The sequence below is a fragment of the Atractosteus spatula genome, chromosome 14 (genome assembly GCF_055471065.1).
Source record: "Atractosteus spatula isolate fAtrSpa1 chromosome 14, fAtrSpa1.hap1, whole genome shotgun sequence".
In the NCBI taxonomy this organism is placed as follows: Eukaryota; Metazoa; Chordata; class Actinopteri; order Semionotiformes; family Lepisosteidae; genus Atractosteus; species Atractosteus spatula.
In genome coordinates, this window is record NC_142719.1 from 38365353 (window position 1) to 38389597 (window position 24245).

General features: G+C 35.6%; 2 protein-coding genes across 2 annotated transcripts; both read left to right on the plus strand.

The window, feature by feature from the left end:
- The first annotated feature begins 7696 nt into the window (after positions 1–7696).
- Positions 7697–15781, plus strand: LOC148821296 (ganglioside GM2 activator-like). The gene is made up of 4 exons (XM_088932834.1): positions 7697–8048; positions 8323–8475; positions 12491–12673; positions 14302–15781. The coding sequence occupies exons 1-4, from the start codon at positions 7941–7943 to the stop codon at positions 14455–14457; spliced, it is 600 nt and encodes a 199-aa protein (XP_088788960.1). The 5' UTR covers positions 7697–7940; the 3' UTR covers positions 14458–15781.
- Positions 15782–17547: 1766 nt separating this feature from the next.
- On the plus strand, positions 17548–20106 carry LOC148821297 (ganglioside GM2 activator-like). Its single transcript, XM_088932835.1, has 4 exons — positions 17548–17640; positions 18231–18386; positions 19087–19266; positions 19593–20106. The coding sequence occupies exons 1-4, from the start codon at positions 17548–17550 to the stop codon at positions 19746–19748; spliced, it is 585 nt and encodes a 194-aa protein (XP_088788961.1). The 3' UTR covers positions 19749–20106.
- Positions 20107–24245: the final 4139 nt, after the last annotated feature.

Below are 24245 nucleotides of genomic sequence, written 5' to 3' on the forward strand. Positions count from 1 at the left end.
AAGGGAAAGGATTCCAAGACTAAATTTAAGATGAGGTTGAAAAACAGAGTATAATTGCAAAACTGTCTTGGATAACACGCTTCCTTGCCTCTCAGAGGGTATAAGCATATCAACAATGTTAATATCATACTGTATACCACATTTGCTAGTTCATCAAATCATGAAAAATAAGCTTCTTTGTTAAGCAATCTGCCAAGTTCATCATAGACACAATGCTGTTTTCAGAATATTAGAAAGGCAGTAAATCAGTGCAGGCCTGTCAGTCCATCTCACTCATTCAGTTGTTAGAAGTTCATTGTTTCTAAGGATCTCATTCAGTAGTTTCTTTAAAGATTGTTTTATGTCATCTATAAGTATATCTCAAAAGTTCCCAAATATCATGTAAGCAGGGATAATATGCTGGACTTAATTCTGCCAGGGGGTCTTTGCAAAACTACAAGGATGGTTTGCCACAGTATGGAAAAGCAAATTAAATTAATTGTTTTTTTCACCATAGTTAGTAAAATTTATCCAGAGGTAACAAATTGCTTTGATTTATGACACTGGGGGCCTGTTGAGAAGGGGTCTTCTTTCAAGACTCTAAAATGATTGCACTGCCCATATTTGATCTTACAAGTCAGTCCACACTTTCAGATCCTGTCTGAAAACTCCCTTTTATACTCTAGCTTTTAATTCAGTTTACTTCTTTGTGTACACTCTCTCTTTTGATTTTTTTTGTTTTTGTGCAACCTTTTAAGATAACATACAAGAAATATGTTAAACGGTATATTATAAAAATTCCATGCACTGAGAATACTCACTTGCAGCAAAGAGCACTATAAAGTATGTGTGCAGATATCACTTTAACAAAATAATGGATGTCTCCATGTTTGAAGTAAAATTTGAGATTAAAAGATAAACAGCGCCAGTTTGCCAAAAAGAACATCCAGAGTCTCTAAAGCTGACATATGTCTCCAGATGTTATCTCAACATCTTCAAATTTGAACTACTATCAGTGTATGCATGTAATCAACAGTGATGCATAATACCAGCACTGCATTCTTGAACACGAAAAGGTACTTTATTGAATAATTTCATTATCAAAGAGGAATACCTTGTTCATCTACTCTCATTATTTAAAATACAGTACTCTATCTTGTACAGGAGATACTAAATTTGTGCAAAACAAACTTTTAGTCATTTTCAGGTCAGAAATGCAGAAATGTCATTTTTCAAGTAATTATAGAAAAATAATTAAAAATATATATATATAACTCTGAGACTATGGTCCCTTTACACTTCTTACCTTTTTATTTTCTTCAGATGCTCCAAACCAGTAAAACAAAATTACTATTTCAAAGATCTGATCAGCTATTACTTGAATAATTGAAGGTCGTATTTAACATTTTTTTTCTGTTGAAACATAGCTTGCAGGCAAAATTTGAAAAGCATTTTTACAAACCTGTAAAGCTGTCCTCTGACTCCTGTTACAACAGATGCAAACTGGTGAGGTTACAGAGTTAGTTGTGCAAACTTGGATGACTGGCAGTGTACATTAAAGTGAGAGAAAAAAACAGAAACCAAGACTGAATAATAGTAGTTTAAAGGGCATAGTTCAACTTGATCTTAACTGTATTCTGTTGTTTCATCATAAAATGTCTTAACCTAATACAAGGCAACAAAAATATTTTACTTTAATATTTCCATCTTTATTTTATTAACTACAGTCTTTCTTGTAAATGCCCCATAACTTAATTACAGAAAAACAATATTTCATATACTGTATTCACCAGCTGCAAATTGCATTTTCCGATGCTGATTCACAATGTTTCTAGTGTCTTAGTTTCTATGAACTTTTTTTCTACATTAGTAATACTAATTAAATTTCTGGCAAAACAGATAATTGTTCGCTTTACCACACCTCTGCACTTCGCTCATTATAATCAGCCCCACATGAATCCCTATAATGTGCGGTTAATCCACTCTGCAAAGCTAAACTCTTCAGCTACACTTACATTAACAGCTGTATATCCTCTGTTCTGATAACTGCTGGTAGAATTCTATACACACGGGACAAAGACACCCTTGACAAATTTAAGATAGTAGTTGGTAACCCTGAAGAAGTCATGACATGTCAGAGCATTTATCTTTCCATACTTCATGATCAAGATAAGTCTGGACCAATATCCCCATTTTACTCTTCTCCAGTTTACAAAGGCCAATGCTAATTGATTGAGTTAAGCGCAATTTGCTGCAATTTTCACTTAGCTCCCTAGAAAGAAAAAAGGTGATATGAGTGAGCATTTGGAAGTGAGGCTTTATCTTAAAATTGATTAATTCCTTGCTCTAATGTAAAGACATTAAAGGCGAGAATAAGAGACAAATCTCACAGAGACAATGAAAAAAATAGAAAATGAAACAGAACTTAAACATAAAAAGAAATACATATTTTCAAAGAACATGCCGAAGACTTGGGTTGAAGAAATGTGAACCGATTGTGGGATTGGAGATACTGTAAATGTAAATATACTATTGCAAATGATTTCATTATTATAAATATGTTTAGTTTGTAAGAAGGAGAAAAAGAAAGGCTCTTCATAAAGTAAACAAACAATTATCTGAGAAAAGACTGCTTCAAGACAGATTTGACCTAATGTAAAAAATGTTCGATTAACTGCTACCACATTAAACCAAGTATCTTCATTAACTATATGTTCTTGGAAATGGTTGTTTAATCAAATGAATATTGTTTGCACGTTGTACTGTATTCCTTTCTTCTTCTGCCATGAACAGGCTAGGTTCAGTGTGGTTATGCCTGTGCACTGTTACACCTTTTTATGGTTGGACCCTAGTTCACCGCAATAGTTTCATGGGTAAACAAACAGAGCTACATTCCTTGTAATCACACTGCCTTCAAGGCACACTGGTGTTTCACTAGTTAAAACAGAAATGTTCTTGGTCAGAACATCGTGAAGGACACAGTATTTTAGCACACCGATCTCTTTACATGGCTCACAAATACCATTATTGAACCAATGTTCTTTTAATTTGGCACCCTCCCAGGCACTGTAAGGTAACATACAAAAACTGGTGGTGTTCCACAGCTCATCAAAATACCACCCCTATTCTGACGTCTACTTGCGATGAACCCCAACACCACAACGTGCAATTGCTTTGATGTTTACTACAGCCCACAACTATGCAGGAGTGCCCTTGCTTCAGAAACTTGGCAATCCTGCATTGGTATTTTTGAGAAAAATCCAAAAACTAAACTGTCTGAAGCATCACCAAAGAAACACACATTACAAATGTTTCAGCTTGACACAGTGGTTTCTTGTTTCTATTGTTTTTTCTTTTATTTCTAGTACTGTGCTAATTCTCTAAGTGAGTAAAAGGTGTTTTGAATTTATATTTAAAGAGCAAATGACAGCCCACTACAGCACAATAAATCACAAATAAAGGCAGCATGTTTCTCTAATCTTATTTAATATTTGAATATTATTTAATATTCTTCTGTATTGTACTGAACTCCCTCTTTAGTTTCTCAACAGAGCTTCCTTTTTCCAAGATAGCTAGGCCGATTACAGAAACAGCAAGTTTAATCTTGTCAAATCTTTGCTTAATCTTTTTGCCGACAGGCAAATTCTGCTCTTTTTTTTCCTGAAAGAGGAATATAATAGCCAGTGGACCTCACAAAAGTAAAGTGTTGAGAATCTAAAATGACATATCAAATCCTTCTTCCCTTTTAAAGAGTCAATGCATAAGTAGGTAAAATCTGAAATTGTACTACTGTAGAGGTATACCCCTTTAAATGTAAAATAACTATCCATTCCCAAGCACAAAAATGAACTGCTCTGCTGTGATCCCGGAAACCTTGAAGTGTGGAGGTGGTATCACCAGTATTTCAAGTTTGCTTCTGCATTACCTTCTCAAAGCTGTGTGATTAACCTCACACTAAAAACAGCTTAGTCCATTTGACACTTATTCGTATCAAGCCAAAATTCCTTGAAAACTACTTACTTCCATTCATAAACTAAATCTTTCTGTGGGGGATAAACCAGACCTTTATAAGGAAACATTACCCCAATCCAAACCTTTCACATGTACTGTACTTTTAGAGACTTGTGCTAAATGCTCAGGTCTATACTCCTTTCCTCACCTTCCATATAAACTGACATGCCTGATACAACCGAGCTATAAATGTTCAAGAAGCCAAACTACATGTTGCTAACTTTCTGATGCCTGGGTATATAATGTTGCATCACAGATCTTTAAAGTATTAAGGGAAGTAATAATTGAAGTTTAAATACCAGTCATTAATTAGAAATACTTTGCAATTTCATGTAAAGTGAAGTTCACACTGTAGTTTTTGACATTTTCCATTGATCGACTGTTTGCAGATTTTTTTTCCTCAGCAGGACATGTGTTAGCACAATGCAACACTGCCTAAATTATTCTCTCAAGTAAGATGCATTCATAATAAGAAAATCATCTGCAATAGGATTTTTACACTTATCCCCAATCCCACACTCATTTCACATTCCTGCAACTCAAGTCTTTTGCAAGACTAAGTGTCTCAGACTCCTTTCACACTTGTTGCCTCTACTCTGCCTCAGGGCCACCTTCACTCCAGTGTGAATGGTCCCAGAGTCTTCGGGTTCTCTACCTTGCTGGGCTCTTAACCAGCTAATTGGACGAATTGTTAGCTTAACTGGACCAATTTAAACAAATGTAATTGACAACACCTGCCAGATTGTGACACTTGAAGAGCAAGGTTATGCTCCACTGCTTTACGTGAACTGAGAGCACGGTACTCCCCCTGGATGAGATGCTAGTAAACTGCAGGTTGGAGTACCTGGGGATTTGGACAAACTCGGCAAAGTACACTGCTCAATGATCTCTTTTCACGTAAAGGACATATACTCATATCTTCCCGACTATAGGTCCAGAGCCTTAAATCATCTCTGCAAATTTACTAACGCCAGAAACCATGCTCATTTCAAGAATCAGACTGCTATTGACAGACCAAATAAAACTACATTTTATGATACATCATGACAGTTCACTAAAAGACAATCAAGAAACAACTGCACATTTCCGATTAAATCCCCATTTAAAAAAGGTTTAGTAGAATAAGAAATAACTGCTATCCGTAAAAGTGGCAAACATCAGAATGGACACAGTCATTTTCTTCTTCAATTCCTGTTGCAAGCATCAGGAATTCTTGCCAAGATATTGGTAAGGCAGTGAAGGACACTTCTAGTTTTAGATTTCAGACTGCCTTAGTGAAGCAGTTAACCTCATGCACAACCGATGTACTCCCATCATAAAAAAGTTATTTTCTTTTCTTCAAGATAAAGTGTTTTCTGAAGAATTCTTTGCTGTGGTTGGGGTGATCAATAATTGCAGAGACAAGCCACTATCTAGGGAGAAAAAGCTGAAGAAACTGTACTTAATTAATACAATATCACACTGAATTAACACATAACAGAATATGTTATACGTAGGGTATGAAATAATAAAAAGCATGTCAAGAATATAAACAGCATATATAAAAATATATCAGCAGCCAAAGCTAGTTTGCAAATGCATGTCACAATGCTAGGAATAATAATTGTCCATTATCTCTTGGCACACCTCAGGGATAAGAGATGGCTTAAGTGAGTCACATACGTCTCATGGGTCCAACTGTATTATTCAAAATTTACTTTGCAGTCACATGCAGACTATAATGAGCTAATTGTTGAGCTAATAGCACACAGAGTACACTGAAAATATAAGAGAAAGCAACATTTGTGACCACCTGGAGATAATGCCAGTTCTTTAGAGAGAGAGAAAAGGCAGTTAGGCAACTTTATATAGACACTTAAAGCTGACAATAAATGACACCACCCAATTAAAAAAAAACGTCTCATTAGTGGTTACTGTAAATTATTTTCACTGCTACCTATCATCAACTGCCGCCAACAGACAGGAGTCTCATTTAAAACGAAGAATAGGTTCAGTTTTTCTTGGGTAATTAGTAGCTAGGATTTATTTTTCTTGGCCAACACAAAAATATCAATAGAATAAATAAACACAAACGAGAAACAGCGCCAGTTTAATTTTTTCCCTACGACTAACAAGATAGACGGGTCTTAATAAACTCATATTAGTGCTGTTGAAATGAAACTTCAATAATTAATCTTTTATGAACATTTATGTTTAGGCGCCTCTCAATCAAACTTTAACGTGGATTTAATCTCTAAAATAAATGGAAGCATTAAGTGCCCATGTGTAAAAACCACACGCACAATGAACATTGGCAGAGGTAAGATAAGATCACTTTATTGGCCATATACAATTTCTTGTATTAGGAATTTGTCTTTTCCCATACCCCAACTTGTTCTCCATGAGACACACAGACAGAGAGAGAAGCTGGGGGTCAGATCGCAGGCTCAGCCATTTATACGGCACCCCTGGAGCACTTGGGGTTAAGGGCCTTGCTCAGGGGCCCAACAGAGTAGGATTCTTCTGCCGACCGCAGGATACGAACCAGCAACCTTCCATCCATAGGCGCAGATCCTCAGCCACAGAGTTAAATACATAACGAAGAGGTAGACAATTATTTCAGAAAATGAAAGCTTCCAGTTACACACAACTTCTCGTTATTGTAAAAGTTAATTAAAAATGTGTATATTTTTAACTATATTTATTGTTTTTGGCTGCTACAAATGAACTCACTGATAATTTGTCTTAAAGTATTTGACTCAACAAAGTGCGAGACCTGTCAATACCTGCCAAAATAATTATTTTGTAGATGAGAACACTAGTTTAGGACACGCAAACTGCGGTAAACCATATTGGCTCCATCGATTTATAGTTTTTTGAAAAAAGAAAGAAGGATTAAGAAAATTCCATATTATACTTAATATTCAGTAGTAAAAAAACCAGAAAGAGAAACGAAACATTTTGTATAGAACAGTAACAATACTGTAAATAAAACTATTTTTTAACTGTACTTCTTGTATTTGTTGGTAAATGTGTTTTTCCAGATGATCTTTACCAGCGTGACACCTAGTGGTACATTAAAGAATGGGTAAAATTATGGGAAATGCGTGTATTTAAGACAGGCAAGCATGCTGAAATGTACTTAGTAGAAAAGTTAACATTTTAAACAGTCCTATAGCAATAAAATACAGTTCCTTAGCAATGGCGAAAATAAATTAATTCTAATCCTCCCGTGTGATTGTCTAAAGGAATGTGTCGTACTGAAGAGTTTACGCTAAATGTCAACTAAAGCTCTCACATACAGTTACTATTAAAATATAACCTTTTTCATTTTTAAAATGACGCAATATATAAAAAGTTTTAACATCCATTTTTTCTACCCTTACCAAAAGTAGAAGGTCCTGACAAAGCTACCATCAGTAAACTGAATTTAGTTTACATTCTGCATTTAATTCACATAATTAAGAACAACATTTTGAGCAGTTTTATAACCAAGAAAAAAACCGTGGGTAGTTTCCAAAATAAACCATTTCTGATGAAGAAGCAAAACGATGCATGTAATATAATATTTTGCATTATAAAGGCATTAAAATACCTTTTTTTCTACTCACATTACAGTACGTTATTTGTCTGCAGTACAGTATACAGTATATCGATACAGTGCGAATTAAATGCCGATTTTTTTTTTCACGACACGAAAGAAAGTCCTGTTCAGTCCTCCTTCCTTTAGAGGTCTCTGCAATGTTAAATCGTGTGGAAAAAAAAAACTCCGTTCTGAAATAAATCAGGAAGAAATGGAATCGACATTTCAGTGAAGCCAACAGAACAGTTTTCTCTGGACATTGTGCAGCAACCTTTGACTTCGAAACAGTAGATAGAGAATATCCAGTCTCTGTATTTGTTTGATTTAGCCAGATCAAACCTTGAATTTATGCCTGAAAACGTTTCCTGAATTATTTTCCGCCTTTAAAATGCACACCAGTCCTTCCTTCTCTTTATTGTTGTGCGTGTTGTGCATTTGTCTTCAGCAGGGAAGATGTGAATACATTTTAAAGAGAAGCTCTTTTAAATCTACCAGGGTGAGTATGATATGAAACACCCCACCGACACTTGCAACGGACAAAACTCGCATTGCTACAGTAAATGTGTTTCAAGACAAGCGTGTGACCAACAGTTGTAAGCATAATAGATTCATTTGTTTTTATTTACAGGTTGTATTCGCGTTCCTTTGTTACCTTCGGCGTGGTGTATATTGCTAGATATAAAGTCTTTTCGCCTCTCTCTTTAGGTGATGCGGAGACGGGTCACCTGAAGAAAGTTCCGGAGAAGACACTAACTGTCCAAATGTTGCAGGTCCTCGGTTTCTCCTGGGAGAACTGCGGCCAAGCCAAAGACCCGGCGGTGATGAAGAGTCTGGCGTTGTCGCCGGATCCCATTTCTATTCCCGGGGACCTGAAAGCCAGCGCGGCGGGTTCGACAGCAGTAGCGCTTACCTCTCCGCTGGCCGTGAGTACGGGGGCTGGGGTGCGGGGAAGAGAGAGCAAGCATGCTTTCAGAGTATGTGTTACCCATACAGCATCAAAAACTGAAGGAAAAGCATTAATCAGTATCTACCCAAGAATATTAACGTGTCAAATACACTAAACCATAATGCTATTACTTCTGGGGTACTGGTGTTAGCAGTGCGCCATATACCATTGCGTCTCCTGTATATATTTATTTAATTTAAAGAATTTAAATACTCTTGTCGATAAAATGACTTTCGTTTCTTTTCAGCCAGAGCAAAAACAAAAGGCTTTCACTTATATATGATGTTTCCAAAATGCTTTTCGGATGGAAAAGTCTTAAGGTTCAACCCAACCATTTTGAGACGAGCCTCCTCTCGTGTTAGTTGCAGGTGTCGATGTTACTGGTTGCAAGCTAACGTTTACGTGTATAGTCTGCTGCAAAGTCTCAGTTATTTTATAAGACGGGAATCTCCATAAGGTGAAGGTTAAATTTAAAAGACTATTATATCTAATCTATAAATCACGAAACTTTAATGCCTGTTCTTTTACAAAGTACTGTTCTTTAGGAGGGATAAATGAGGTAATGTTTGTTTTTACACATTGAGTAAATAACACTGGAGAATAGCCATACATTTTGAATGTGACTATTCACTCTCACACTTAACGCCACTGTGTGTCTTTTTATATATAAGCAACATTGACCTTGGGTTGAGATTGAAGGGACTTTTTAATATCCTCTGAAACTCAAAAACCCCGAAGTGTAATAAGATATTAAAGAATCCAAATTATGCTGGTTTAAAGACCTGAACCAGGATTGCCGATTTCACATGCTAGCTGAAAGTGTCTCAGTTCTACTTTTATTTCTTTAAGTCGTAGTGTGCACATTACAAACTAAATCCATTCATGTCAGGATGTTACCTGCATTCTTGCTTTTAAGAATGAATAAATGCTTTTAGGGATCTCTCTAAAACTGTATGCTTTGTTTAACAATACCAAAGTAATTCTTATATCCTATAATTTTACAGTTTCTTCTGTTGTATAAACGTTTATATCACCCAACAGTCAAGAACGTAGGTTCTGAATCTTGAATCTTTTATTGCAAGAGCTATAAAATCATAGGCTTTATGTTGTTGGCATTATACACTGCCCTCTTAGACGATACGTTTTATGTAACCTACTTTATACCTTATAACAAAATTCAAAATTCAGCTTTCGACTACAGTGTTTTTACTATTCAAACCTCAAAACCCTGTTATAAGTTAAAATCAGAAACTGTATGGTCATACTGTATGTTATATGAGCAATCTACAGTATTTAGACTTTAATGGCTTCTGATGTAACCCAAGGAATCAGGTGATACATTCCGTTTAGGATATCAAGGAACAAAACTGTCAACTAGAAAAATTGCAAACATGCTGCTACAAGGAAGTAAAACTGTTTTTGATGAAAAAGTTCAGTGTTCCATGAACACTTTAGTTTCATTCTGTATAAGCTTAACACAAGTGAAATTATGGTTTTGTTTGCGGTGCTTGAAGCCCAGAACAATAAAATAAAAGGTTAGCATGCAATGCATATGAATATAAAAAGGGTGCTCGATCTCATCCAGCCAAAAAACCCACTATGTTTTTTTGAAAGAAGCCAGTGTATCTCCTACAGAACTATGGCTGAGTAGCCTTTCTCAAAACACCCACAATCCTTTGTGTAAAAACAAAATGCTTCGTTTTCTTCGTTTTAAGTGCTCTTCCCAGTACTCTACATTTCTGCTCTCTGGATTGTGTTTGAATATTGATTCTGAAAAAAATCCATTGGGTTGACTTTATGACAGTGACTTTTGACAAATTTTTTATAACTGTAAAATACTGTAGGTCAAAACATTCTAGAGAAGAAAATATTAGGGGTTTTCTTGTATGTTTTAACTTTTGTCATAACAGTAGACTTCTTACAAGTACTGTGTTGCAATAATTCCCCATTAGTTGCATTGACACCAGTATATAAATGTGTACATGTGTAATATAGCAGTGATAATCCATGACCTGTTCTTTCTAAACCTAGCTCTAAGGAATTGTTTTAATTATTAAGTTGTTAGTGTGTAAAGAACGCACTCCAACAATCATATCCTTAATACTTTAGAACATATGGATTTGTAAAGTCAGATTTGCATTGCCAGATACATAATAATAAAATTAACAATAATCAATAGAAACAATCATCAAATAATTGATCCCAGTGACCCTAGTTTTAGGAGCAGGAAATTCTGTATATACAGTTTTGTCTGCTTGTGCAGGGTGGAAACTCAAAGAATGTTGAAAAATAGTCAAACTTTCATTTTAGTAGATGTAAAACCTATGTGCAAAACATTTTCTTTTTTAGTTTGGTCTTTGCATCTTCGTTTTTTTTATTTCAGAAATGCTTTCTGATAGAAGTCTTAGAAGTACCATGAATTATTCTGTTCTCTGTGTGATTAAGGTTGAAATGTTCCTGAAGTTGGCATGCAATAGGTGTTATACAGGTCTTAGCATGTTGTTATTGAACAGAAACTGGTAAGTCACAAGTTTCATAAGGTCTCATAGTCACTCTTGATGAGCTGTCTAGCCATTGTCAAGTGACATACTGAAGAATGTTAGTTTTCCTTTTCAAGAAAATCGACTGTGGTGATAGCATGTGTAAAAATGCACTTAATCTTTGATTTCCAGAGCTAGGTTAAAAACAAATTAAGACATAATAAGGTGTAATTGAATTAGACTGATTTATTAACTCACCTGGCTGAGGTGTGCTTAAATGACAATATTTATACTTGAGAACAGATTAGGTGGGTAAGGGTTTGATATTCTCCCAAATTAAGTATGTATTAGAGTAAGAGTTTGAATTTTTAATTCACAGAAGGAAACCGGTAAAAAACACTGCTGTTTTGTGGAAGATTTAAAGTTGCTTGAGTGGGATTTTTTTAAAGAGGCCTAATCTAATCTTATGTTTATATGTTTCTAATTGGTCATGATGTAGTATTTGAAATCACAATTTTATGTGCTGGGAATTTTGAAACAAATTTCTTTTTAATGCATTCCCTTTCCTCATTATTTGCAAAGTATTATTGTATTATTTGATAAAGTGTTCACGATAGCTTACAAAAAAACACATTTTCCTAAGTACACATATTTGTGTCTCTGTCACAGCTTGGATGGAAACAGCACTTAAGGTTTTCTTACGTAAGGTAATGGGCTGCTTGAGTTCACATCATGTTCTTATCAGCAGTCACATGAAGAAATGTGGAAAATGCAAGAAAAGCTAAGAGTTCCAACTGAGAATCACATGCTCCCCTCCTGTTAAGGGTTATATCGGTAAAATGTGTTGCATTTATATTGTTAGTTTATACCACAAAGTTAACCTTTTATCCTCCTGCTCAGATATAAAAACAGAGCCACCATTTTAGGAAGACACTAAAACGCCTTCTTAAAACTGTTTAAAAATCTGAAATTTAAAAATAATAAGTGTGCTAATGTTGTCGCGTTTGGAATTTGTAGCTTATAGCTAAGGGGCTTTGGATTTGTAGGAGAAAGTGGGTAATGATACAGTACAAGGCCATAATGAATGGCTACAGTTGCTCTGGCAGGAACTCTTGAATTTCACCTAACTTTTTCTCCAATTCAGGATTGTATTCTGCCATGTGCAAAATTAGTGAAAGACTCGGCGTAAGACTAAGGGACTTTGAGTTCATTTTTGTTGATCTACAAACATAACTCAAAACTCATTGTGCTCTCTTTTATTTACATTGCCATTGTGGTGTCATTCCTGTTTTTGTCTTTTATGTCTTCTTATTTGTGTGCCATTGATGCGCAGAGTCTTGAAATACACTATTTGCTGTATAAAATAACATCATTATCAATGTGTGCGCAAGTGGAGTTGTGTCATACCCAAGTCTTATGGAATACTGTTCGAACAGAATCTGAAAATGGATTGGTTGTGTTACATTGTTGTGTTACATGTTACAGTGTTCATGATTTATTTTTTCCCCTCAGGTCAATCTGACTGTGGAGAAAGAAGTATATGGGGTCTGGGTGAAGGTACCCTGTGTGGAAGAGATTGGGAGCTGTGATTACACTGACGTCTGTCAACTTTTGGACAAGGCGATTCCCCCAGGCCAGGCCTGTCCAGAGCCCCTGCACACCTATGACATTCCCTGCCACTGCCCTTTCAAGGCTGTGAGTTCTGCACATTGGTCATAAAAGAAGCACCAGCTCTTATAGCTTTTTGAGCCGAGGGCTGTATCAAAACTACATACCGTAGGATCCCAACATTCATGAGGGCTTGGTGTAGCCACCTGTCCTGAACAGCCTAAGTCTCATCGCATAATGTAATACAGCCTATAGTTTGAATGGTTAAAAGGCAAAAGTAACTCTCCCTTCCATGATGATTAAAGTGCTAGTGCACAGGGGTTTAAGTTAATTTAAACAACATTGATCAACTAAAAGAAACAACGGCAAGCACAAGCTTATAGTTATCAATTAAAATTAACAACAGGAACCCCTCCTCTGCGTCCAGCCAGCACTTTCTCTGCCTGAATCCGTGATTAGCACCCACTATAATAATATGGGCAAAAACACGGTAAAGTCGTCTCCAGTCTGTGATTCCCCACACTGCTGACCCAGAGCCTGGAGCGTTCGTTACAATATGAAAACAATCCACAATCCTATTTTTTTGCGCCTCTAATATGAACGTTGCAGTTAAGCTTTGGCTCGGTTTCCAGCTCTGCTCTTTCCAGCTCTGCTCAAATTTAAATTGGCGAATGTTAGATTTGCAGATGCTGAAAACCTACTGTATATGTAATTTGCGAGTCTTTTTCTGAAATGTTTATAAACTTGTTCTTAAAAAGGCTTTTAAATATCATATTTTAAAGGAAAATGCAACTTTAAAAATTTGGAAAAGCACAGTTGCACCACAGATGGTCAGCAGTCCGTTTGTCAACCACAAAATCATGTCACAAGAAATCTTTTGCAACTTATTTACAAATGCGACTTCTCTAAGGATTCACAGAATATTATTGAATAAAGGCTGATCTTTATGAAGGAAGCCTTAAATGTTTTGTGTCAACAGTAAATATTACTGAGCAAAATTTTGTAATAATATTGTTTTTGTTAAACTAATCTACATGTAAATGTTTAACTGTGTTGTCTCTCATATTATTAATTGTTTTGAGTTTAAGTTTTTAAGATACTAAAAGGTGGACCAATAGGTTTTGCTACTGACACTGCTTAATCACCTGTATATCTATACTTGCTATGTGTACTTGGTATCTGTACTACTGTACATCATATGAAGCCTTGGAAGACTCACTTTCCCAATTCATTTATAGTCTCAGAAAGAAAGATTGTATATGTATATTAAGTAGAGTAAATATTGGTGAATTTTGTTTATGTTCACATTTTCATTTAGACTTTAGTGAAATTTTCAAATCAAGGAAATATAAGAATAGCATTTTTCAAATAAGAAATTGTAGAAATGTTATTCTCTTAGAAGTGGCCTGGTCAGCAGGACCGGTCAATGGATTCAATTTATTCAAAGCCAATCAAGCATTTAAAATGATCAGTCATATTTCTAATTCTGAAATTCCAGACTCCTTAAGGTTATTGTCATGAATTTACTTGGTTGATGCTTTTATGCAAGGCATCTCATATCTGTATCCAAATAATCTTTGAAATCTGAGGGAAGCACCTGGCTTAGAACTGTACTATTCTGCCTTCCAGTTACAGGTCCGGAACCCTACCTGTTACACCATAATTGTGCAAATCTGACCTGCATTTCTGAAATTTTCTTTTTTTTCCCCCCAAAGGGAGACTATACATTGCCTGAGACTGACTTTTACTTGCCCAATGTGGACCTTCCCTACTGGCTGACAAATGGAAATTACAGAGTTGAAGGCATCCTGGGAAACGGTGGGCTGGAGCTTGGCTGTCTGAAAGTCACATTTTCTGTACACTCCAACTAATGCTCAACGTGCTTTCACAGATTGCCTCAATATCCGATATTAATGGAGCCGCATGCTTTCTTTAATCTTTACAATTGCAGACAGAAGCTAACACATGTTGCATTGACCAAGCTAAGTATTGCAGGCCAGTAAGAATAACTGAAATAAAAGTTCAGTAACGCTTGTGGTCTTTGAGGGCTGAAGTTGTCCTTCAAAGTCTTAAGAAAGAAAGGGCGGCTCAGCAGAGAAATTTGGTTCTGCTGCAGCTGTAATGAAATATTTTGCATCTTTGACAGGTCTGGTTGCCAAGATTGTTAACGTATGAAGCTACAGATTGGTGGCTGACAAATTTTCTTAAATGAAAGTTTGAGCTTGATTCTCCTTTCAGTACACTCTTTTCCCTTTAAATGTTTAACTGATCATTTTTAAACTCTCAGGTGAAATTTAATTTTAATATTCTGCTTGGTTTAAATACATTTTCGAAGGTTGAAGTATGATAGATAAAAAAAATCTAAACATTAACAATACGTTCTGTAAATATTTCTGCAGTAGGCTGAGGAAGTGTTTAAGAAATGATATAGCATTTGGAAAGCAGATCATTTTAAATTTTAATGCTTTATCTTTACAATTACATAATGTACATTTACATAATTTGTATCATTTTTTGCAGTTTGTTTTGGTTGAAACCTTTAGCTTTTGTTTGTTGCCAAATGTGGCCTTCACTGGACAGACATGCATTTAAAATGGAGCTCAAATACTTGAAGGCTGTTTTGGAAATAATCTGAATAGTATACTTATAGGATTAATTTAAAATACAGATCACAGTTGTGGGGGACTGTTGTTTTAAATTCAGCATTAATGGAGTATTTGTATGCAATATATAACCAATACCTTCCTGAGATGTAACAACATTTCCAAGTCATTTAAAGTAGTAGTAGTAGAAGTTTAAAATACTAACTTAATATGAAAACAAGAATGCTATTCAGTAGAATTTTAAGATTAGGATTAAAGCTGCAACTGTTTTTATAACTGTTGTATTGTAAAACTGTAACTTTAAAAACTTATTTTTATTGATTTATTTTGAGCGTGTGGTTTCATTGCTATTAAGTTAAATAGTTTTGTAATTACAAAATAAGATCAGGACCATAATATTGTAACACTGAATCAGAGTTTGTTTTGAAATTTTATCTTAATGTGCACTTTATCAGAATTTATTCTGTGTGAGATAAGTCACTTGTACTATTTTTTTTCTGACTTGTTATCTGAAAGTTTGCCTTTTGGTACATAAACAGTTGGCTGATACTAAAATCTCAATGCAATAAAATGTTTCTTTGTTTAATGCTTTGTGTTGTACTGACTGGCGTCTTATTTCTGGCTGTGTCATATGTAATCATTTGTTCTTGTGTACATTATCCTTATTGAGTCAGATAGTGTTAGTCAAACACTTAACACTTTGGTCTGGTCTATTTTCACTTAGAAGAAGATTTAGTCTATGAGTAAAGTTGGGAATTATTGCTTTAACACTCCTGTGAAGTCCATTGGGTTGTACGTATGTACAATAAAATACATGCTCTTGGGTACCAATGTTTCCAAAATTAATAGTATTCAAAACAGCCACAGGAAGTGTGTGCAAATCTTAACCCTTCTTCAAGCTTCAAGTTTTTAAGCTTTGAAATTTGCCTCAATTACACATTAGCACAACCATTTAGTTGGGTCTGTTGTTGTGGACTAACTTGAGACATCTGAATACCTAAAAAATAAAATAGTTGATTTAGTGAATGTACTGTAGATGAAAAATATATTAAAATGGATTCCGTCATAAAAATAAATTTACCCTGAGAAACTGAATTTGTGATTATAGCTGTAAAAGTGTTTCCCTCTCCAGTTTTTGGATATGCAAAATTTAAAGTTTGATATATCTGATCGTATAGTTGTTCTTGATTTAATTTTGCCAATGTTATAATTCTTATTCTGCTTTCGTCATTTAACTCCAATTGATGCCCAATGTCTGTGGATATTTTATCTTACCAACTCAAATCATTTTTCATGATAAAAACTATTTTGAATCAGGTTTATAGCATTAATAATATAGTGTGGCCTTTGCAATACTATATTAACTTTGTGTAGCTTTTCAGTTTAAAGCTCCTCTTTTTTTCTTTTGTAAAAAAAACATTTAGTCGAAGTCTTCATTAAGAGCGACTCGCATTCAAGACAATGAAAATATGTGAGGTGGCAGGAGCATAAACTGCTGATATAAGTATTCAACCTCATAGAATGGCTTAAACAATACAACGTTAAGTGCAGATATCAGGACAATTATGAGATTTTTCACAGGCTTTACAGTGAAACAGTCAGTCTGAGTTAGGTCCAGAAATTATAGCAGGATCTAAAAATAAGATTGTGTCTTGGGGTCAAGCTCATAGGTGGACACAGGTTGTACTAAACTGAAATTTCCATACCATTGTGATATTAGGATATATTCACAAGATTAGTAATGTTACTATTATGCTGTATGTTAACTGTAGATTTGTTAGGATGTATTAGTGTTTTGTTTAAATTGGAGAAATTTGAATCATAGCTGAGTAATGCCGCTACAATAAAGGTGGTCAGTGTAGTCTTTTTGAAGCAACAAGAGTAAAACAGAGTAAATGTCCTTGCGTTCACTTGTGTTGCTGCTTCATGCTTTCTTGGGAATCATTCTCTACAGTCATGGTTCTACTTAAATTTCACCATCTTTTCACTCAGAAATGGATAAGATAAAGCATGTTAACAGATCTACTTCTCAGTATTTTTTTGACTTTGCTTAAGAGGATGAGAACTCTACTGGGGAAGGTTTTGTGAACGGAACAATGTGTGTGTGGTTTAAAAAAAAAAACACCTCAACAAAAGAAGGTGATCAAGTTATCAATGGCAAATAAGAAAACGATAAAAAAAATAATTCTAGAGAAAATGGGAACCGAGAATAATTAAGTGCTTTGTGTGAACCAATGCATGACAATAAAATAATAAAATTGTACGTATACTTGAGATACCCAAGGGTAAACAAGAATCAAGGTATATAAGGAGGTTTGTTGGAGTTCTTAGTATGTTCCTACCAGCATAAGACTGAAAATGACTTCCTTGCAATTCACTGCTGTCCTGAGCATCTTCTGCTGCTTTCTCGCTTTTGGAAACACATCTGAGGTAGGCCCGAGAATGCTACCAGTAAGTGCTGTACTTGGGAATCAGATGTTGTATATACTGTAAGTGTAACATACATACTTACCATTTCACCAAACTTGAATGAAGTAAAATAAGGAGTTTTTTTTGTAATTAACTATAACATTCTGTGTCTTTCAATAAAAAAGTAATATCCTGTGAGTGAATAACATTTTTGTTCAGGTTAATTTAGTAAACCTCATTTCTGGTTACAGTTTTTTCTCTTTTTTAAAGTTTTAAAAACGTTTTTTTTTTAAGTTAAGGGTTAATTCTCAGTGTCCTGTTTTCTCATTAGAGTGGTACACTGATTATATTGTGGTCTGGGCTCTGTTCGAATAGAGTCTCCAATGTAAAGCACTTATTCCAAACTTTTATCTACTAGAGAAAAAGAATAAGGAAATTGTCTGTTTTTTTATTTCTGTTTTCATGTGTTTCTTTTTACTTGTGCACACCCCATCTTGTATATCTTCTCTTTTCTAAAATATGGAATGATTCAAACCTAACCTTGGCTTAGGTTTAAACAGTATTTATTAGTTATTGTTCTGTGAAATTGTATTAAAAATTAATTATTCATTTGTTTTCCCACTGTATTTCAGATTGACAAGTCAAATTCATCAAACTGGGCACATTGTGGACCCAAGAATGACCTTGTCATCAAAAATCTTAACTTCCCAAATAGCATTTACATACCTGGATCCGTCACAGTCTCTCTGTTGGGTGAACTGAAGGTGCCAATAGAAGCTCCTCTCCGAGTAAGAAAAAAACTACTTTGCTTTGACTTGAAGCATTTATCACCGTATTGCAATCATTTATTCTATATAAAGTGGTTACATTCTGGATCCAGCTGTCTATTAACTGTTTAAAGTAATTCAAATAAAAACATGTTTTTTAAATATATTTGTAAGGTTTACCTAAATATTGAATGATTTGAAGGATCACTTGCGCTTCTCCAGAGAAAGGTTTTTGTGCTTTTTGTGTCTTTCCCCAAAAGGGGGCAGCACTTGAGATATTTTTTGTGCAAAAAAACAGCTTCTACAAGAAAAATAATTAAATAACTTAAAACGTGCTGTACTACTCGATTTCCAGCCCTATTAATCTAAGTATTTATTAAACCTTCATAAGTTTTTCAGTAGGTACTTCATGGATATGGATATGCATATGTATGCTATATGGACACACATCTTAACCATGACTAATGAGGATATTGGTCTGTATTGTTTGCAAGGGACAACAAAACTGAACAATAGCCCTTGCAAACAGACAGTGCCCCAGTCTCAGAATTTTAATGCCAGGAGAAAGTTTTCTGAAAGGTGTATTTCCATATATTTTCATAAAAGATTGAAGACCAAGCCAAGGCAATTTGAAGTGACGAATGTAAGTTTTAGCATTTTTACAAAAGCCCCTTGTTGAGCAGGTTAAAAGGATTTACATTTCTTATTCCATCCTTTCTAGATTGAGGTTCAAGTGAAGAAAAAGGCCGTCTGGTTTTGGATGAAAGTGCCTTGTTTGTTTAAGTATGGCAGTTGTACGTACCGTAACATTTGTGAGAAACTGAATAAGATCTTTCCAGGAAATTCATGTCCATCCCGAATTGTGTCATACGGAGGGTCCTGCCACTGCCCCATCAAACCAGTAAGTGTAATCACAATCTCCTGCTGTTTACTTACCTAGAAATATATACTGTATAAAAACTGTTTTCAGTGAAATTGTAAATGTATAACAATGCATTTTTTCCAACTTCTTCCAAAAGTTGAACACGTTTGTCTTTAAAATTGTTGAAGATTTCTTTTTAATGTCAAAAATAAAAAAAAAATATTTCAGTTTGAGGCAACAAGAGAATCTGGGTGCTCATTTAGTAAAAAGAAAAAAAAAGAAAAAGTCCAGCCTGATTATATAAGGGATGCAAGGAGCACAAATATAGCAAATGAAGGAATTACATATATTGTTTTTTTTTCCAGGGTGTGCTGAATGTTCCTCCAACTACCTTTCACATCCCAAAAGTGAGACTTCCTAGCTTTCTAGCTAGTGGTACTTACAAAGTCCAAATCAAAGCTATTAGTGGGAAGAAGGAGATTGTCTGTTTTCAGACTACAGTTTCAATGAAATTAAAATAGTCATGTGTGGGGGGTTAATAATAACATGGAAAACTGTCTGTGTGCATGAATAAATCAATGAGCTAATCAATGAAGCATCATACTGTTTAAATGACAAAATGTATAAAAAAATTAAAATGTATGAATAAAAGCAATGTCATTGGCAAGCAACATCAACTGAGGTATTTTATTAAATGAAAAAAAGCCTTTGAAACATTGACTATACATCAAAAAGTCTAACTCAGGCTTCATATGTGTTGTCATTATACTGAAACCAAAACTGTGGTCCTGTTGCCTCTGAGAATGTTAAATGTCAAAACAAGTGGCAACAACTCTGCATATTATGCTAATGGCAGAATAAAGACAAATGCTTGAGCAAGACAATGTGTTATTAGATTCTTTTACATATGTTCATTATCTCTCAGCAAGAGGATTTAATCATTAAAAAGTTCCTGAAAATACAGTATTCAAAAATCAATGCATGCATTTTAATTCAGGTTTTTGAAAGGATCCAGGCAAATTGTGGGAGCAAACTAATGTGTGATACATTATCAGAAAGCTACTTAATCCCAGCAAGAGACACAAAAACTGTAGACAGGTCTACAAATACACAGGCATATAGTACAGGGGTAATTTAAAGACACCAATCAATATACATTTAGCAGCATGTCTTTGTGAGGTAGTAGGGGAACCCTCAAAAACATGAGGAGAGCACAGTCTAGAATTTAAATTACTTGTTTTAAAATCTCTCCAGTGCACTCTGGAAAATTATAGTACATGTCACTTGCAAACATTTACTGTATGTGGGGTTATTGTTTTGTTCTGTTGCAGTAAGCTTTATATAAGATCATAACACACTTACTGTACATACTGGATTGTCAAAATACGTTAGGCACCCATTCCTGGCACAAAATCCCAAGAATTATGTTATAGAAAGAATTAATTGAGTCATGACAAGGTGGTTAGTGCCCCTGCATCACAATTCAGAGGTTCTTGTAGCCTTGGGCATATGTGTGTGGGGAATTTGCATGTTCTCATAATTGTGTTATTTTTTGCCAGGTGCTCCTGTTTGTGTAGCAGTCTGGATTTTAATCTCAATGAACGTGGTTTTACAATAATGGTTGGAAACTCTTTGCAAGGAATAAAAAAAAACAATCTTCTGCATTGCTTTATTCATTAGTTGGTGAGGGCAGACGAACAGAACAGCCTTTGAGAATTAAATAAAACGAGAATATTGAAGAAAAATCATTTGTAAATAACCCTTTAGCTCAATACAAGTTCATTATGAGCTGGAGTCTAAACTGGCTGACACTGTACACAAGGAAGACCACACCTTGGAAAGATCCCTAGTACATCACAGGACTCACACACAAACACACACGGGACAGTTTAAAGACATTAGTCAACAAATGCTGCATTTAGACTGTGAGAAGAAACTGGAACACCTAGAAAAACCCCATGTGGCCACAGGGAGAGTATGCAAACTCTACACAGATGGTATCCCAGGCCTCACTGGAACCCAGGAGTCAAGAGCTGTGAGGCAGCAATGCTCAGGAATCACCACGCCACTGTACTGGCCCAAACATATGCTCTATTAAACAAGATGACTGCAGATGATTAGGTCCTCTGAACATTTTCTGAAAAGCTTATTGCTTTTCTCCATTAAGGACTTCAGCAAATGTGACAGTGTTCATTTAAGAAAGCAGAACTAAAATAATGCCATTTTCTAGTCACTGAAATTCTGCTCTTATCAATGCAATGATTCTTATATGGATTCCAAGCCGCTTCAGTAACCATTCCCCTCCTCCATGAGGCTATGGAAAGAATTTTATCTTAGTCTGGGGAGGGGGTAAGCGGTGCCTTTTCAAGTGCTCAGTGACACTAAGCACATTTATTGCTGAAGGCAGCAGGCCCACTCCTTGGCTATAAACAACTGCATCTGTACTTTTCAAAATTTCATCCAGTTTCTCTTACCTATTGCCAAATCCTGTGTATTAGTTAAAATGCCAAAATCACAGCACTAAAAAGATTTCTGGTTACTTTGAAAACCCTGCATCAAACATCTGCAAAGCCTTCTAAACAATTTTGATTTAAAGTGAGAATTAGGTTTAAAAACATATACTTAGTGTACACCTGCATATTGAAGTTTCTCTAAAAGAGTTAGAAACCAATTCCCCATCAGTATCCCTGAGGATATATTACTAGCCTTTTATAAGATTTGTAATAAATTACAGAATGCTTTGAACATAAATCACCTTACGCATATCAGCTGTATTAGCCGGTAGCTTGTAGTACCTAATCTATTGCATTATTGTTTGTCTGCCAGTAGAGCTTATTGTAGGCTGTACTCAAATGTCCTAATAAAAATAACTGTGGTCAATTGTATTAAAAATGAAAGTTACAGTACAAAACTATGAACAACCTGCAAAGATGTCAAAATCAGGCTCTGGACTAGTTGTGTTAATTTATCATATGGTGATTCTTTTCCTGTCTACTGGATTTACATACAGTAAGTCTAATATCTATTTGAATGCAAAGTTAAACTGTTTAGATGTAATGCATACTTTACACTCTGTTTCTCCTTGTGATGATATCACAGTAACATTCTCAAGACATTTTAAACCAAAGACGTTTTTCCTTTTAAAAAAAAATGTGTGGGATTAAACTTCTTATTAAACCGTAAACATCGTTAATGCTGTCATGTTATCCTATTGAGGCAGAAAAGGCCGGGATACAAAACAAACTAGGTCTGACTCTGCCAGCTTTGATTCCACACTGTCCCCCAGTCTCCCTTTGCCAAGAAAAGGCAGGTTTGATGTGTGTTTTGTCATATGCTGTAAGGATACAGTGGCTGACTGTCAGCACAGAGCAGGACTCTCCTCTTTGTAAAGAGTGCTCACTGCTCCGTGGATGGTGAGCTCAGCCATTTTTGGTAACTGAGACTCTCAGCAGCTGCTACACCATGGAAATTTCTTCCGTTCGTATCTGGCTACCAGGAACAACTGTCATTATCTTTTTTATCAGGGCTTAGAATTGGCCTATAAATAGCATGGCTTTTACAAAAACGACCTGGTTTAAACTCAGTGGATCAGGTTCCCCTGGGAACTCTTATGAGTAGATCCATGAGCAGATTTATACCCAGAATAATTGGACTCCAGTTTAGATGCACTTTGCCCTAGATAGGTTCAAGCATTTAGTTAACAAGTTAACAGTATTACAATTACCAAAAGATACATACAGTAATATTGCCATTTTGATGATAATAACAAAACATGAAGCATTGTGTTACTATTACTTTGTCACATAAGCTGAGAAGAACACTTAGGAAACTGGAGAAAAGAATGGTACGTGTTTTTTTTTTTCATTTTTACAAGCTACATGTGTTGTCTGTGAAACCAGCTCTGTGACACATGGATGTAATTTATTTTCCGTGTAATCTGTTACAAAATCATCATACAGTACATCATCCTTTTCCCCAACGATATCAGAGAGTCACCTTCTCGAAATTCCTGCAAATCCAGGCTCAAAACCTTCTTCTTTAGAAGAGCCTTTCCTTAACTGGTTCTGTTCTTTACCCCTCTGCTCCTACTGTAGTCAGTACCCCCCATCTACTGTCTCCTCTCATTGTGTATTCTCATTGTGCATATCTTGTGGATCTTTTATTGTTGTTGTCATTCTGAAAAGCGCTTTGAGAAGCCACTTTTAAAGCAACTATGCAAAATAAAGCTTATTAGTATTAATATTATAAAACAAACCTTATCTATGCCTTATGTCTTAAAAAATTAGAAATTACTGATATTTATGTTGTGTTTCCTTTTGCATCGCAATTAAGTCAGACCGCAATCTGAATAATGTAGATAATGGAGCTACAGCTTTCCACACTATATAACTCAAGTAACGACACTGCAAGCAATTTAGTCCCAGTCCTCTGCCTATGGATCCAGTCTCCAACAGCGTGTAGTTTTAACTTTGGCATTAGTCACGGTTCTGACTCCTTCACTCATACACAGCACAGAATTCTGATAGCTATCCAGTGGAGCATGCCCCAGCTCTGCCAGTGGAGCTTGTGCAGGTTCTGAGAGGGATGTTGTTGTGATGGTGCTCCAGATTATCCCGGACGGCTTGTTCTGTGATTGTGAATGACATTACCCACAGCTGACTTGCTGACACCCATACCCCCTAAGGCTCCCAATAAGCATTCCCTGTTGAAGGTCATTTGGCTCTTTACTTCACAGCATTTCGACTGCAGCTGAGTGCCTGTGCCTGGTGAGGAACTTCATCAAGCTCAGGCTGTACAAAGAAGTTCACGCAAATAGCTCACTCTGAAATAGTTCACTCTGAACAAAAGCATCATTTTTTGGTGCGTTCTCCCAATATCTTGCCATGTCAGATTCCAAATCCTCAATGAACACCTGCGGTAGGTCTGGGCACTACAGACCCTCTAGAGAAAGGTGGGTGCTGTGGTGAGATAATGGTGGAGATAAGGGTCTTTATAATTTGTACTCCACCCTAAAGATC

Bases quoted from the DNA above. Each gene is read 5' to 3' on its own strand.
- LOC148821296 (XM_088932834.1), top strand. From the start codon at position 7,941: ATGCACACCAGTCCTTCCTTCTCTTTATTGTTGTGCGTGTTGTGCATT. The intron at 8,049-8,322 runs GTGAGTATGATA...CAAATGTTGCAG, and splicing joins GCTCTTTTAAATCTACCAGG to GTCCTCGGTTTCTCCTGGGA. The intron at 12,674-14,301 runs GTGAGTTCTGCA...TTCCCCCCAAAG, and splicing joins GCCACTGCCCTTTCAAGGCT to GGAGACTATACATTGCCTGA.
- LOC148821297 (XM_088932835.1), top strand. From the start codon at position 17,548: ATGACTTCCTTGCAATTCACTGCTGTCCTGAGCATCTTCTGCTGCTTT. The intron at 17,641-18,230 runs GTAAGTGCTGTA...ACTGTATTTCAG, and splicing joins TAGGCCCGAGAATGCTACCA to ATTGACAAGTCAAATTCATC. The intron at 18,387-19,086 runs GTAAGAAAAAAA...CATCCTTTCTAG, and splicing joins CAATAGAAGCTCCTCTCCGA to ATTGAGGTTCAAGTGAAGAA.